The sequence below is a fragment of the Berghia stephanieae genome, chromosome 3, assembly GCF_034508935.2.
Source record: "Berghia stephanieae isolate SIO BIC M18660-M18661 chromosome 3, UCSD_Bste_1.3, whole genome shotgun sequence".
NCBI lineage: Eukaryota > Metazoa > Mollusca > Gastropoda > Nudibranchia > Aeolidiidae > Berghia > Berghia stephanieae.
The window spans coordinates 108,237,722-108,255,221 of NC_088362.1; the positions used below are offsets into that span (position 1 = coordinate 108,237,722).

Consider the following 17,500-nt stretch of genomic DNA (forward strand, 5'->3'; position numbering starts at 1 on the left):
TCTTTGTTGGGTTTGCTTCACAAAGGGTCATGTTGCGAAAAGGTGCTACTCAAAATGTAAAATTTGTGGCCATAAACACAATGAGAGGTTTTGTAGTAACGGGCAAATGAAAACAGAATCGGGCAATACAAATTTTAACTCCAGTTTTGCTCAAACTGAAAATTCCGAATGTATCAATGTTACCTTTTGTCGAAGCAAACTTACAAACAAAAACACTGTGTTACAAACAATGAAGATTAATATGAAGGGTGTCTCTTTGACAGTTTTGTTCGACAGTGGATCAGATAGAAGTTTCATCTCGAGCAGAGCTGTCAAAAGAATAAAACCTTCCTTTTATGGCAGAGAAAGCTTGAATGTGTCTGCTTTTGAGTCAGATAAACCTTCAGAAAGGCATTGAGAAATGTTTATGCTGTGAGATTTGATTTGCCCTGTGAAGGAAAGAAACCTTATTACTTACAGAGGTTAAGGTCATTTGCGCGGCAATGTTCAGGCCGGCAATTCCCATGGATGTATTATCACACTTTCAAGAGTGTACATTCTCAGAAGATATCCATTGTGATAAAAACGTAAGCATTGATATCTTGATTGGTCAGGATTATTATTGGAAACTCATCAAGACAGATTCTTGCGTGCGTAGTCCTTCTGGGCTTGTTGCCCAAGAAACTGTCTTAGGACCATGGGTCCTCTCTGGTGCATATTCGAACCCGAGTAACAAAACAACTCGACTCCTGCAGACAACTGCTCTGCTTGACAGACATTCCACAATCTGACTTTAGAAAATTGTGGGATCTTGAATACTTAGAATGCTGTCATGACAAGAATGCACCATATGAATCCAGAGTTATGAAAGAGTTTTCAAAAAGGATTGAGTATGTAGACAATAGGTATCAAGTGGCTCTACCTTGGGTAAAATCAAAGAAGCCGCAATTGCAGTGCAATGCGTCTCAAGCTAGGCAGAGACTTGATAATCTTGAGAGAAAGTTATCAAGAGATAAAATACTGAAAAAGGGATATGATGATGTTTTTAGGAAAATGGAGGCAGACAGCATCATTGAGGAGGTGCCCTTGGATGAAGGTCAGAACATGACAAATTCAAAATTCTATTTGCCTCATAGACCAGTTGTTAAGATGTCCAGCCTTTCAACTAAGATACGCCCTGTATTTGATGCTTCTGCCTCCGGACCAAACACAATCTCTTTAAATGACTGTATGGAAACAGGCCCAAACCTGTTACCTCTGTTGAGCGATGTGCTCATGCGATTTAGAAGACATAAAGTAGCCTTATGCTCCGACATAGAGAAGGCTTTTCTCCAGATTAGTGTCAGACCAGAAGATCGCGATGTGCATCGGTTTTCTGGCAGATTGACAATATAGTTCGCGTTATGCGCATAACAAGAGTCCCGTTTGGAAACAAAGCCAGTCCATTTCTCCTGAATGCCACCATTCGTCATCACCTGTCACAGTATCCAGCCACCAAGGCCATCAAAGAATTGTCTGAGAACATGTATTGCGATGATTGGCTCTCGGGAGGCGACAGTGTGGACGAGGTTATAAATCTCATGTCTGAAGCTTCAAAAGTCATGAGTGAAGCTGGTATGAAGTTATGCAAATGGTCTTCCAATAGTTCAGAAGTTGCAGAAAATATTCATAGACATTTCGAAGACAAAAGCTTAGAAAATGACTCTGTCAAAGTTCTCGGAATGCGTTGGAGTCCAGTCGAAGACACTTTCACCTTTGATGGAATCTTGGTTCCAGAGGATGTGTTAGTTACAAAACGGTTGACTTTGAGTTGCATAGCCAAGACATTTGATCCACTTGGGCTTATCTCCCCTATTATCATGTCTGTCAAAATATTGATTCAAGAAGTGTGGAAGTTGGGACTTGATTGGGATGAGCAAGTTGCGGTCGAGTTGAGAAAACGATTTTTGGCATGGGCTGGAGATTTGCTTAGGTTGCGAGAGATATCGATTCCAAGATGTTTTTGTTTCTCTCACGTGGAAAGAGAAACAATCTGTGGAACTTCATTGTTTTTGTTGATAGTTCTCTCAAGGGTTATGGTGCTGTGATCTATTTGAAAGTTCTTGAAGTTGATGGTTCAATCTCTATTTCTTTGTTGTTGTCAAAGGCTAGAGTTAGTCCTTTAAAGCCTGTCACTCTTCCAAGACTGGAATTGCTAGGAGCCGTTGTTGGTGCTAAACTTCTCCGCTCTGTTGTCAATAGTTTACAGCTCCCAGACAGTGTGAAGTACTTTTGTTGGACTGATTCGTCTGTGGTGCTGCAGTGGATCCGTAGTGAGCCGACTCGGTGGAAAATGTTTGTGTGCAACCGTGTAGCTCAAATACAAGAGCTTACTGCACCCGAGTCATGGCATCATTGTATAGGGAAAGAGAACCCAGCCGATTGTTTAACCAGAGGGTTGTCAGCTGATGAAATTCTGAACAAACCGTTGTGGTTTCAAGGTCCACCGTGGCTCAAAGGTCCTAATAATGAACTGGACGAAGTCAGTGAGGGTAGCCATGTGGTAAGTGAGGAATCAGCAACCACTAGTGTCACAGTGTGCGCAGCTAAAGCTGATTCAGTATTGGATTTTACACGGTGGGGAGATTTCTCTAAGTCTATTAGAATAATTGGTTGGATTTTCCGATTCATAAATAATTCAAGAAGAAAGAAGAAATTTGTGGAAACGACACATCATAAGTTGTGTGTTGATGAACTTGAGTTTGCAAAATTGAAGTTGTTGTTGTACATACAAAGTTTACATTTCGCTGAAGAAATCGAGTGTCTTGAAAATAATAAGCAGGTTAAAAGGACGTCGGTCTTGTATAAAATGAATCCCTTTCTTGACAAACAAGGACTGTTGAAGATGAGAGGTCGGCTTCAATTTTCTGATCTTACCTTGAATGAAAAGTTTCCTATCATTCTGCCAAAGTGTCATTTGACCTTGTTATTAGTGCGCAGAGAACACATAGCGTTAAAACATGCAGGAGTGTCACAAGTTATGGCATCTTTGAGAAATCAGTTTTGGATAATAGGTCTAAGGTCTCTGACAAAAGGGTTAAGCGGAAGTGCGTTCGTTGTCAACGATTCGATTCTCAACAATGTTCACAATCAATTTCTCCCTTACCCCAGGAGCGCCTGGTTCGTGCCGATCCCTTTAGTATTACTGGTGTTGACTATGCAGGTCCTTTATTCACTGTGGATGCTGTAGGGAAGAAATTCTATATCTTACTCTTTACGTGTTGCGTGGTTAGAGCAGTTCACATTGAACTTTGTGGAGTTTGTCATTGAGTGATTTTCTACTCGCGTTCAGACGTTTTGTTGCGAGACGAGGAATGCCCTCTAAAATACTATCTGACAACGCGAAGACATTTCAAGCGGCGGCAAGACATATTGCTGATCGTTATACCGATGACGGTCCTAGATGGTCATTTAACGCTCCTAGAGCTCCTTGGAGAGGTGGGGTTTGGGAAAGACGAGTGCGTTCAGTAAAGCAATCTTTAAAAAAGACAATTGGAAACCGGAGTTTGAGTAGAGTAGAGCTGGAAACTGTCTTGTTCGAAATAGAGTCTTGCATAAATGGCAGACCCCTCACTTATGTCTCTGATGACCCTGAGTGCAATGAGGCATTGTCACCTGCTCATTTTCTGCTTGGGCGTCATGATAGCCATAAGCCAGCGGTGGAAGCAAAAGAGCCAATTGTTTGTGGAGCAATGGCAAGAGAAGCTTCGTTACAGATTAAAAGGCAATTAAATAAATTCTGGGATCTCTGGCACAAGGAGTACATTCGAAACCTGCCTCTTGTCAGGTCTTCACCTAAGGGTTCTCCGGTTAAGATAGGTTCTCTAGTTTTACTCAGAGAAGATAACAGTCCAAGGCTGCGATGGCCTTTAGCTCGAGTTGTTCGTCTTTTACCGGGCGAGATGGTTGTGTCAGAACTATTGAGATCAGAACTGCTAATGGCATATTTGTACGACCAGTGCAGAGGGTCCATGCTCTCGAATTGGAAAATAAACAGTATCCTGTTGAAGAATATATTTCTTCATGTGATGATAAAGTTGATGAGAACTCAAAGCAGGACAGTGATAACAGATTGAAGCATTCACAAACATCTGTTACCACTAAATGTGGCGATGATAGGTCGCCGCTGAGAACTCAGTCTGTTGTTGTTTCGAGAGCTGGTCGGATTATTAAACCTCCAGCTCGTTTACAGATAAAATGAATTAGGCCTAAGATTGTTTACACAAGGTTGACTGTATTTTAAGCATTTATCGTATTCATTATCACATTTAATTTTGAAATGTTCGTATATGTTATTAATTATTTTACTGTTGACAAGTATTATTACCATGTGTTTGTTTATCAGTAAACTTGCCAGAATATTTTACGAATTTTACGCCAAAGTGGCAACCCAGATTATTTAGACTTGAAAGTTATAAGGTACAGATAGTACATATATATGTTGATATTGTACACCATATGCATGCATTCTAATGATAATAATATTTTTCATATACAATGCCTATTCCGGGCCCTTTGGAATGTTAAAAGACCAAATTTAATCATATACCCACTTGTCCCCTGGACAACGGTCCGTTTGTAAAAGTTGTAAGTGAGGCGGAACGGGTAGAGCTGATGGCTTAGTGATAAGTCCCTGATCATAGGTTCGGATGATTGTGTGCTTAAGTACCGATGGAGGCGCTTGCCATGTGTATTCGCGACGGCTAGCATGTCCTAATAAAGTCATATCACAGACAGACTTAAATGCAAAGATGTCAATTTAAATAGTCATTCTATTTAAATGGTTGAAAGTGGAATAACTTTAAATGTCAAAACATTTTGTTTCAATATATAATATATAATGTCTATATATTCGTTTTAGCTTGGAGATAATTAAAGATTGAGGCAAAAGTTTATAGTTTATGATGATGATTGGGATTTCCCTTTTATTTATCTATTTTTTTGTTTTTAAATGATGTTTAATTCTCCTTCTAAGTCTCACAAAAACCAGTTACTCATAATCGTGACCATTAACATTGCCAGGAACTTTACTATTGTTATTGTTTTTAAAATGGAGTTCATTTATTATTAAGAGTTAGAGCCAACGCATTTTTGTAGGAAATTCGTTAACTTTGTATTCAACACATGTATTCCCTCATAACAATTTATCTTATTTGTTGAAGATATTACTTCATACTTAGCTTGAGATCGTTTCAAAGTTCTCAGACCAGCACAGTCCCTAGAGAAAAACATCAAATATTTACAAATCCCATATAATAAAAAAAAACATAAACATATAACAAAGATAAAATAAATATCATCATAAATCTAAACATAATAACTGTTCTCACCAGCGAGAGAATATCCGCCAAACAATACAAAACATAATCTCTCACAATCCCCAGGGCAATGACAAGAAACCCAGTAATATCAGATAAAAAAATAAATAAATAAAAATCGAACTTTATAAAACGCAATATCCACTAAATCTGCTCAAAGCGCTTCTTTTCAAAGGGGTCCCTGGTCAACAGCCACATTTAACATGTAGGACGGGACGTGACGCCTGTTAGGTGATATTACAATTTTTCGGACAAAGACAAAGCTGTTAACGGCCAGGTACTCATTTTACACCTGAGTACGGTGAGTAAAGAGCCTTTCCCAAGGACTCAACTATGTACGGTGCGCGAGGCTCGAACCCAGGACCTTCAGATACGAAAGCGAGTGTCATACCACAAGACCACATAGCCGAACAGAGGGATAGAAGACAGTAAGTGTATCCCTGCTCACTATGGGAGATCAGGAACCCCACTCAGTATCAAGAGTCACCCTAACGTATTTATAATTTTTAACCAGATAACTACCAAACTCTAGAAAAGCTCGTAGTTAAATAATTTAACCGGAAAACTCGTTCTTCAAATATCGATCAATATAAACGACCACCATCTTGCTCGGTAACCACTCTCAAAAATGGGACTTTGCATCATCATCATCCTCCTCCTCCACCTCCTCCGCCTTCTCCTCCTCCTCATCACCAGCATCAGTCTCATCATCATCGTCGTCATCCTCCTCCTCCTCCTCCTCTTCTTCCTCCTCCTCCTCCTCCTCTTCCTCCTCCTCCTCCTCCTCCTTCTCCTCCTCCTTCTCCTCCTCCTCGTCATCATCATCATCATCATCATCATCATCATCATCATCATCATCATCATCATCACAATTTTATATAACCGTTTGTTACTCCGTCAAGTGATAATAAATCATGTTGACATAAGTCAGCTTCCATTCTGAGACTGAAAAAGATGGCAATATTCCCTTACCTCGTCATGAACGCTTTTCTCTTATAAAGGAGAATAGGCAAAACATGAACTGGGAAGAATATTCTGGACATGGTGGGGATTCCCCTTTTGATATCTAGGATGTTGAATTTGATACAAGACTCCTTGTGCAATCCTGCCTCTTGACACGTGACAAACCTGGGGCCAGGGTTCCTGGAATTTCAGACACAATTTCACAGTTTTTGTTTGTTTGTTTGTTTGTTTGTTTTGTTTTTTAGTTTAACAAAAATCTAAAATGTTATGTACGAAACATGACTGCCATGTTAAGACAAGATATCGATCCCGGGTGCAGTCGTGATTTTTTTTCATCCCTCTATCCACCCAGCTGTGATTGGGTAGCTGGGTCTGTTAGATCTGGTGGAATGTACTTTGCGATAGACTATCATTCTATCCAAAGGATAGAAATCAATTGCTATTGTCTGTTTCACGCTATAGAAACCGGAATAAACTAAGGCTCCATGGACCTATGGCTCCGATGGACTACTTGCTTTTAAGACAAAGGGTCGCATAAATATTAGGAAAAACATTTACAGGTGAGCTAAGTCGTGTATATGATTTTTGTAATAAATCATTCTGGACGTGGACTGGAGCCATGAAATAATTGAAATAAATAATTGAGCTTTATATAGCGCAATATACAATAAATGTGCTCAAAGCGCTTTACAAGGGGTTCCTGGTCAACAGCAACATTTAACATGTAGGACGGAGCATAACGCCCGTTAGGCGATATTACAATTGTTCGGTGAGAGAAAGTGAGTAAAGAGCCTTTTCCAAGGACTCAACTATGCGCCGAGAGCGAGGCTCGAACCCAGGACCTTCCGATCCGAAAGCGAGTGTCATACCACTAGACCACATAGCCGCGAAAAACTGTGCATTCAGATCAGTGACAGTGAAAGGAAATAATTTTAAAAAGCAAAACAGACACTTTTCAAATTTAGAAAAAAAAGAATTACAAACAAGAGTGTAAAGACCAGTCATTAGACTTTTTCAATACAAATCTATTGACTAACCTGAAATGATTATTGGCTATTTCATCTGTAAAGTTACGAGACCATGACTTTTTCAATACAAGTCTATTGACTAACCTGAAATGATTATTCGCTATTTCATCCGTAAAGTTACGAGACCATGACTTTTTCAATACAAATCTATTGACTAACCTGAAATGATTATTCGCTATTTCTTCTGTAAAGTTACGAGACCATGACTTTTTCAATACAAATCTATTGACTAACCTGAAATGATTATTGGCTATTTCATCTGTAAAGTTACGAGACCATGACTTTTTCAATTCAAATCTATTGACTAACCTGAAATGATTATTGGCTATTTCATCCGTAAAGTTACGAGACCATGACTTTTTCAATACAAATCTATTGACTAACCTGAAATGATTATTGGCTATTTCATCTGTAAAGTTACGAGACCATGACTTTTTCAATTCAAATCTATTGACTAACCTGAAATGATTATTTGCTATTTCATCTGTAATGTTACGAGACCATGACTTTTTCAATACAAGTCTATTGACTAACCTGAAATGATTATTGGCTATTTCATCTGTAATGTTACGAGACCATGACTATTTCAATACAAATCTATTGACTAAAGTGAAATGATTATTGGCTATTTCATCCGTAAAGTTACGAGACCATGACTTTTTCAATTCAAGTCTATTGACTAACCTGAAATGATTATTCGCTATTTCATCTGTAAAGTTACGAGACCATGACTTTTTCAATACAAGTCTATTGACTAACCTGAAATGATTATTCGCTATTTCATCCGTAAAGTTACGAGACCATGACTTTTTCAATACAAATCTATTGACTAACCTGAAATGATTATTCGCTATTTCTTCTGTAAAGTTACGAGACCATGACTTTTTCAATACAAATCTATTGACTAACCTGAAATGATTATTGGCTATTTCATCTGTAAAGTTACGAGACCATGACTTTTTCAATTCAAATCTATTGACTAACCTGAAATGATTATTGGCTATTTCATCCGTAAAGTTACGAGACCATGACTTTTTCAATACAAATCTATTGACTAACCTGAAATGATTATTGGCTATTTCATCTGTAAAGTTACGAGACCATGACTTTTTCAATTCAAATCTATTGACTAACCTGAAATGATTATTTGCTATTTCATCTGTAATGTTACGAGACCATGACTTTTTCAATACAAGTCTATTGACTAACCTGAAATGATTATTGGCTATTTCATCTGTAATGTTACGAGACCATGACTATTTCAATACAAATCTATTGACTAAAGTGAAATGATTATTGGCTATTTCATCCGTAAAGTTACGAGACCATGACTTTTTCAATTCAAGTCTATTGACTAACCTGAAATGATTATTCGCTATTTCATCTGTAAAGTTACGAGACCATGACTTTTTCAATACAAGTCTATTGACTAACCTGAAATGATTATTCGCTATTTCATCCGTAAAGTTACGAGACCATGACTTTTTCAATACAAATCTATTGACTAACCTGAAATGATTATTGGCTATTTCATCTGTAAAGTTACGAGACCATGACTTTTTCAATACAAGTCTATTGACTAACCTGAAATGATTATTCGCTATTTCTTCTGTAAAGTTACGAGACCATTTGACAATAGTTTGGTAGTATCCAGGGGAGAGATAGTCCGGTCGCAGAAGTGCAGAGAACAGTATAATACCACATCCAATTGAATATACTAAAAAGTCTATGTGACGAACATTGGGAAGATGACCTGTAAAACAATATGAAAAAAAATATATTGTTAAATGTGACCTGACAATATCTAGATCGCTATAAGAATAAGAGGGTCGTCATTCGAAAGAGGTGATTTCTATCATTGTCACAATCGTTGTTTTAAAGCGGGATCCGTGCTATTCAAAGTTGAACGGAAAAAGATTATATGTTAAACATCGTGTGATATGAATTTGTGGTTTAACTTACTTTCATTTGATAGTAAAAAATATGATCTCTATAGTATGTGTCGCGCTTCTTTCATCGGTTACTACAAAATTATGGGGATTAACCAGATCGTAATCTTCGAAAGGACTCTGATCAAAATGATTAATTCTTCTTCTTCTTCTTCTTCTTCTGTAAGGTGGATCCTTGTTGGACGTAGACTCCCAAACAGTCCGATGGAAGTCCTTTCTGGTTTTCAAACAATGCCAGGCTTCCTGTCCCTGTGGTTGTCTCCCCATAGTTCTCTCCTCTCCGCTTGCACTCGCAATCACCATCCATTAAAAGCTTCTCTAATGAAGCCTGGCAATAGTATGACAGCTCCGACTTCTTGATGGCTGATTTGAGCTGGTAGACTTTAATGCTTATTTTCTCCAAACGTATATGTTCGATAATTTGGATAACAACGGGAGTCTTTAGAACCGTCTCTAGCACTACATCTCAAATATATATATATATATATATATATATATATATATATATATATATATATCCTCTTTTTATCTGTCTTTGTTATTGTCCATTGTGCACAGCCGGATGTTGCTATGGGGAAAATGCAGGTTTCTATGACATTTCAGATCGACATGGCAATTAGTTTGGTAGACACACTTGCCAATCTGCCTCTATTCTCGTATATCTAAATCGGACTTTCCATCTGCCTCTATTCTTGAGCCAAGATAAGTAAAGTTTTCAACATTCTCCAGTTGTTCTCCGTCGATATATAATATTGAATGAGGGCTTTTTTTTCAGGTTCATGATTATGGTTTTCTTCGCATTGAGGGGCAGTCACCTGTCTTCTTTGTGTTTCTGTATCGAATTTATCAAGTTACTGAGTCCGTCCGAAGGTTAGGTCATCATAACAGTGTCATCTGCATAGAGCAGTTCTTACATCTCTGTACCCTGGATCTGAATGCCATCATCATTCTGTTCCTCTCATGATTGCCATTTTGTACATGCTAAATATTGATGGTGATAGTATGTAGCCTTGTCTTACACATCTCCAAATAAGAAACCACTCACTTTTTACAAGTTCTAGTTTCACTGCTGTCATTTATTGTTCTTTTCATAAATTGAAGATCAGGTTGATAAATTTTTAAAGACAATTTAGATCCTTCAATGTTTCTATCAATTTGAAGTAAATGACACCTTCAACAGATTTAGAGTATTCGACGAAACACATATGCATGTTCATATTGGTCTCTCTGTATTTTCCACTAGCATTCTTAGATTGAATATTTGGTTTGGGCCCTCTGTTTGGTCTGAAAGCGGCTTGTGTTTGGCTTACTTCTTCATCTAATTTTCCTTCACGCCTTTTCAGGATTATTTTCAAGATTATTTTGGGGCATGGTAGGGTAGAACAATTGTCCTGTTGTTTGAGAACTTTTCCCTTTTCTGTTCTCCATATTTTCGTTCTTTCTAAGCGTGTGTCCAATCCACTTCCATCGTCTTCTTCCTATTTCCTCTCCCACTGGTTTCTGCTGTGTTCTTTTCCATACTTCTTCATTTTTTTATTCTATCCACTATAACAAAGAAAGTATTGGACTGGGACCCTCAGGGCAGAAGATCTAGGGGATGGCCACGAGGAACATGGAGAAGAATTAAAGAAGCTGATATACAGAGAAGTGGTAAGACCTGGAATGAGATTAAAAAGTTAGCTCAGGATAAAGAAGGATGGAAACTGTTTGTCTGTGGCCTATACCCTGACCCAGGGTGAAAAAGGCAATGATGATGATTATGATATTTTCGTGCATAGGATGGGATACACATTTATGTCCACTTCTCCACTGTCCATGATAATTTCGGCATAAAATGGAGTCATTTTCTTCCTTTAGGGTGTTTGCCAGTGGTCCACTCCACTTCCTCTCTGAGTGGTTCAAGCCGACTGACATGATGAATTAGAAGTGAAAAATTAACATTTTGCTGTTTTCTCAATATAGGCAGTTAATTTGACTTATTTTTTTTTAAATCCATTATTCAACATAATTCCATAGTTGGTAGATATAGACATGAGTATGCAACTGTTAAAGTGACAGGCGTTGACTTTTAAATGTATGTTCAGTAGTCATTTAAAAGATATAGGCCTAAGTTTATCGTGGATTATAAAAGGTTAAAGGACAGTAGTAATTATTTTGATAAACGCTTGTCTATTGCAAAGTTCTTTTTCGGCGAGACTTAAATTTCAACTTCCTGATCAAATCTAGGTGGACAGTGTTCAGAAAACAAACTGGATTGGACCGGGATCAGTGACTTGTGAGGATTACTGAACTATTGGGATCATAGGTGTGTCTGTCAAATGCACTGGTTGTAGCAATCCAAGTAATGAATGATTACGATGAGATGGAAATGGGAAATAAGAACTAACAGGAGAAAGATGAATATAGAAGAGAAAATTGATCATGAAAATGGTGGTAGTGGTAATAATGATGAAGGCAATATTGTTAATGGCGAGGATGATGATGATGATGATGACGACGATGATGATGATGGTGATGATGATGATGATGATGTTGACGAGGACGACGATACTTACTACATTTTTTATTAGCATTGAAGATGCACATACCTTTTTCCACCAAGGCTGGAAGCCCAGCACCTATTGCTCTAGTTAGGGAGAGGAATGTGATGGTCTCCCTATTGCTCTTGTCAAGAGAAAGTATGCTGAGCCCAGCGATGGCGCCAGATAGTAGATAATTCCAACCATCCTGTTATACAAAAACAATGTACATTATCAGCAAGAAATGAAGTGAGTAGGAAAGTGCCAGAAGACAATAGAGAATTTTTTTTTTCGCGGCGGTGATGGGTGTTTGAACCCGCGACCTTACTGGTACGACAACTCCGCCTGGCCGGGGAGAGCGTGACTCTACGGATAGCTCATACGGTAGAGTCACGCTCTTCCCGGCCAGACAGAGTCGTCGTACAAGTAAGGTCGCGGGTTCGAACCCCCATCGCCGCCGCGAAATTTTTTTTTACTCTCTAGTGTCATCTGGCACTTTCCTACTCACTTCATTTCTTGTTGTTATCAACATAAGTCAAGTAAATGCCTGCTCCACTCACGTTTCTACATTATCAGCATGCTTTTGCTAGCAATCTAAACCAATTCAATATTATGTTTGAATGGACATGGCGTGGCGTGTCTGCCCATTGCTCAAAAAATTTTGTTTATCTACACTAATGATTAACTCTTAAAGGAAAACGCAACTCTAAATGGAAATGATTCTGGAGACAAATTAACTGTTTATCTTGTTTGATAAGTTGTTCCATTAATTTGTAATCGTGATACGGATAAATAAACAGATAAATATAAATATATCCTTTAACGCATTTCTCAAGGATCGACCAAACCCAGCCCCGCCCCCCCCCCCCCCCCCCTCGCTGTACTTCATTAATTCCCACAAGCATGTTAGAAGGTATCATATATACATTACTATTTTTTTCCTATTAAATTCTTTTATACCAGCACTGCATCAATATCCGTTGCTGCCAATGGGCACTGATTCACACTCTAATAGTATGGGAAAATATGTGTAAATTTCCTTACACAAGAATAAATGATTCATAGCCAGATTTTTTGCGATAATTGACACTTAAAGCGGTCACTAAGCTCAAAATTGTTCGATCTTGTTTCAAGATGACAACCGGCACGGCCGCGGTTCGCTGGCGGGGCGATATAGAAGAGGGTGGAGAAGTGGGGGTGGACACGATCGCTGATGTCTCAAACAGTTTAGGCATTTGATGACGACGAGGACGGTAATAATGATGAGATGATGATAATGATAATGATAATGATAATGATAAATGACACTTTTTGAGCACTTTCAATGAACGAAGCATCTCAAAGCGCTCAACAGATATACTCGAATAATGAATTACGTTACGAACACGTGTAGTTAAAATGGAATATTGAAACAAAATACACATTACTTACATAATAGTTTACAAACATAACAGTCAGCATGGTGTAAAATGAAATTTGAACAAGTGGGTTTTTAAAGCAGATTTGAAGTTCGAGAGGTTCTCAATTACTCTACTAATGGCTTGCGATTGGGTATTTCAGAGTTTAGGACCATAATGTATTAAAGAGCGAACACCAAGAGATTTTAACTTACTTTTTGGTACAGATAATAAAGTGGTGTCGGTAAAGTTTATGAGTTCAGAAAGATAAAAATGTGCTAAATTGTTAAGGCATTTGAAAACTAATAAAGCAATTTTGTAATCTATTTTATAGCGGACAGAAGATGATGTTGATGATGTTGTTGATGATGATGATGATAATGATGATGATGATGATAATGATGATGATGATGATGATAATGACGATGATGATGATAATGATGATGATGAAGATGATATTAATGACGATGATGATGAAGATGGTGATGATGATGATGATGATGATGATGATGATGATGATGATGATGATGATGATGATGATGATAATGATGACGATGACGATGACGATGATGATAATGGTGGCGATGACGATGTTTTACTTTACTAAAGTAGACACTTATAATGGACTGGCATCGATTGATGCACATCAGACAAACACTATTTCAGTTAAGAAGGTATATATAGAATAGAGCCAATGCAAATAAAATAGCTACATAAATCAATTATTTTTCTTTTTCAGTAGTTCTTTGTTTTATTGAAATAAAAAATGGAATGAATAAGGCGCAGACAAGCATTCAATATTTCCCTTAGTTCGTTTTATGCGTGTTCGTTATAAGTGTCATCTACGACCTATTTGAATATTACTGCAGTTCTTTGAACTGTACGATGTATAATAAACCAGCGCTCAGTTGGTAGAGAAAAAAAAACACACAAACGAAGTGCGCAATGAGGATCTTCTATTTTAGAACCTTTTGCTACAACTTACGTTTGTTATTGCTCAGTGCTCACGTCCTCACCTCAATATTTCGTGCTTTCTTGATGTAATGTAGAGAAGCTCGATAAAGGCTTGGAAATAGGCCCAGGAAAGCGGCAATCTGAAGGGTAGATTTGGTCCTGATGGCTGCCCATGCCTTGTAGAATCTGTATTTAAAATAAAAAAATAGATAAGTGCGCATTTATATTTTGTCTTTCTGTACATCCATCGTGTTTAACCCTCTCCTTACCAACTATAGGAAAATCGTCACATTCGTTACGATACAACCAATATTTTTCTTGTTCAAGTTCTTGTTCTTGTGCATCATAAAATTTAAAGAAAATGGCCAGTATGTTGTAGAGCATGTTTTGCAAAAGAAATTATTTATCGCAAAATCTTACTGCAATTGTAATTGAGTGATAAAAAAATATTTTTGTGTTAGTTGGGTGTGGAGTTTTGGGGAAACTCCTGAACATGGATGGGAAGAAGAGAGTTAATGCGCTTCATAATCTTCATTCTTTTATTCTTCCATTGTGCACATAGGAACTAATTTTCTATTGAAGAGGCGTCCTTTTATTATAATTGCACTATGAGAGTTCTTTTAATCGATCAATATTTGAAGGACGATCAGGGAGGAAGAGGAGGAGGAGGAGGAGGAGGAGGAGGAGGCGGAGGAGGAAGATGAGGAGGAGGAGGAGGAGGGGGAGGAGGAGGCGGAGGGAGATGAGGAGGAGGAGGACGAGGATGGGAAAGGAGAAGGCGGAAGAGGAAGAGGTGGAGTAGAAAAAGGAGGAGGAGGAGGAGGAAGATGAGGAGGAGGAGGAAGGGGATGAGGAGGCGGAGGGAGAGGAGGAGGAGGAAGGGGAGGAGTAGAAAAAAGGAGGAGGAGGATCAGTAAGAAGAAGAGGAGGAGGAAGAAGATGAGGAGGAAGAGGAGGAGCAAGGGGAGGAGTAGGAAAAGGACGAGGAGCAGGAAGAAGAGGAGGCGGAGGGAGAGGAGGAGGAAGGGGAGGAGTTGAATAAATATTGACTGAGGGGAGGTGGATAGAGTAAGAAACGGACAAGAAATGATGAGAATGGAAGATGGTGAAAGACGAAAAGGAATAGGACTATGAGGTATCAAAGAAACTGGCAAATAATAGGAGAAAGGAAACGGTAGCGCGAAATTGAAGGGAAGTCTCGCTGCAGGTGAAATTAAGGAAAGTCTCACTTCCAAGTCAATATTTAGAGGGGGGGGGGGGGGGGGGGAAAAGGAACTGGATGGAAATATGGAGAATATTGGAATTATTTACCAAATAAACATACCCATTTTTCAACGACTTCTTCAGAAGTGCTTTAATGAAAACATATCCAACACGAATGGCGACGCCAGAACAAAATCCTCGAATAAATCTTTGAATTATCATTTTAACCAGTTGTTCAAATTCATCGTTCTTGTTTTTGGTAGTTTTAATCTTTTCCATCAAATGAATACTATTGATTTTATTATTGTCACATTTATTTTCTTCATTTTTCGGCGAAATCATGATCAATATTTGAAATACACGTCAGCAAAATCGGATTGTTTTAATTCTAATCGCAAATCGTGATTTACTCCAAGTTTTGTCTCCAAGTTTTTGGCTGGCAAAATAATCACAAACCGTTGTAACACGATGGCGTTTGTAACGCTAACGATGGCGTTTGTAACGCTAACCGCTTGATGTCTCTTGATGAAATGATTATGTAAGAACTAAGAACGTACCTCAGCTCTGCTCTGGTATGCATTGATAAAATGTTTAATTTAGTTTTATCATTTTGGTTAGAATACTTTAACCTCGTATTATATCGATAAAATTATAGTACGATCTCACACCACCTGTCACGAAATCATTAACCTTAAATTAAACGCATAGAATTAAACGAATTCCTTGATTAAACATCAACTAAAAATGTAGAATTTATTTTTTATTTGTCTGTTTGTTTTGACAAGTTGCGGACCATTCATGTCCATCATGAAATATAAGTTTGTAATAAACAAAATGCCATGTTTGTTTAGAAATTATGATTCTTGCTGGCAACAACAACAAAAATATGTCCAATACTACACTGCAACCGGAGACGCTTTGACTTTGTTGCAATCGACGTGTAAAATATTAGCACAAATGAACGTCGGCAACAATATGCAATGCTGAAAACTAAAAGAAAATGCTTATTCTTTATTCTTTAAAAAAATTTAAATTATTCAAATAACGATTAATTCAGATGGCATTCAACTTGACTAAAATTCTTTAAGAACTCTCAATTTAAAGAATTGTTGATATGTTGATAAGTATCCAAATTCGTCGATATTTGAAGTTTTAAAAATATACAGCAAAGAAAAAAGCCCCCACCTTATTAAAACATTTTGTCATATAAGGCAGATTATATCATGCTATCAAAACGTAACGTATAGCGTTGGTGAAGTGGAACGGAAATCTATGAGTGAAACTCTTTTTATACTGCCGTGCTCTGTCTTTTTAAAAAAAAAAAAAACGTTTATGAATTTTTGGCAAAAAAAAAACAACCCAAAAACAAAACTTGTCCTTCAAATATCGATCTATTAAAATGACCCTCATCTTTTCAAAAACTTTCAAACCTGGGACGTCCAAGTTTGTTTGTCTTTTAACAAGATGAGGGTTTTGGAAGTCCGAGGTTTGAGAATTCTTGACAAGATGAGGGTCATTTTAATCGAACTCTTTTTGAAGGAAGAGTTTTCTGGCCAAAATTTCAAAAACATGTTTTTTCATAGTACAGCAGCACACAAGGCCACGTCTATTTAGGTTAAATATGATCCATTCAACGTGCACCTACAAACCGCCTTCAAAATATAAGTCATAAAATATTAATTTAATTCAATATATTTGTCGAACAATCTTAATCATGAGACGTTGAACAAGTCAAACAAAGGAATCTCAAATTTAGGGTTTTATAACAAGTTGAGATCATTTAAACTGCAAACTATCGATAGGCGTCTATAAGAAGAAAAAGTTTTCTAATCAAAATGAAATTAGAGTCATTTTATCAGTTTACAACGGCATTTCAATTGATAGCTTTCATTCTCAACCCCTTAAAAATGGCGGGGTATCGGTCGAACTCTAACCTGATATTATTGCATAATGTTACCACTTTTGAGTGAAGAGAGAGAGAGAGGGGGGGGGGGGGAGGGAGAGGGAGAGAGCGAAAGAAAGAGAGAGAGAGAGAGAGAGAGAGAGAGAGAGAGAGAGAAGAGAGAAGAGAGAGAAGAGGAAAGAGAGAGAGAGAGAAAGAGAGAGAGAGAGAAAGAGAGAGAGAGAGAAAGAGAGAGAGAGAGGAGAGAG

At 37.9% G+C, this 17,500-nt stretch overlaps 1 protein-coding gene across 1 annotated transcript in view; it reads right to left on the bottom strand.

The window, feature by feature from the left end:
- The window catches only part of LOC144969122 (uncharacterized), a 21,994-nt gene extending 5,725 nt beyond the window's left edge, over window positions 1–16,269 (bottom strand). The window contains exons 1-5 of the mRNA XM_078908200.1: window positions 15,471–16,269; window positions 14,209–14,332; window positions 11,865–12,003; window positions 8,912–9,080; window positions 6,309–6,479 (exon numbers count right to left, since the gene is read on the bottom strand). Of these exons, the coding sequence (XP_078764326.1) occupies window positions 6,309–6,479; window positions 8,912–9,080; window positions 11,865–12,003; window positions 14,209–14,332; window positions 15,471–15,691 (824 nt within the window). The 5' untranslated portion in view covers window positions 15,692–16,269. The remainder of the gene's footprint in view (window positions 1–6,308; window positions 6,480–8,911; window positions 9,081–11,864; window positions 12,004–14,208; window positions 14,333–15,470) is intronic.
- Between the last annotated feature and the right edge of the window lie 1,231 nt (window positions 16,270–17,500).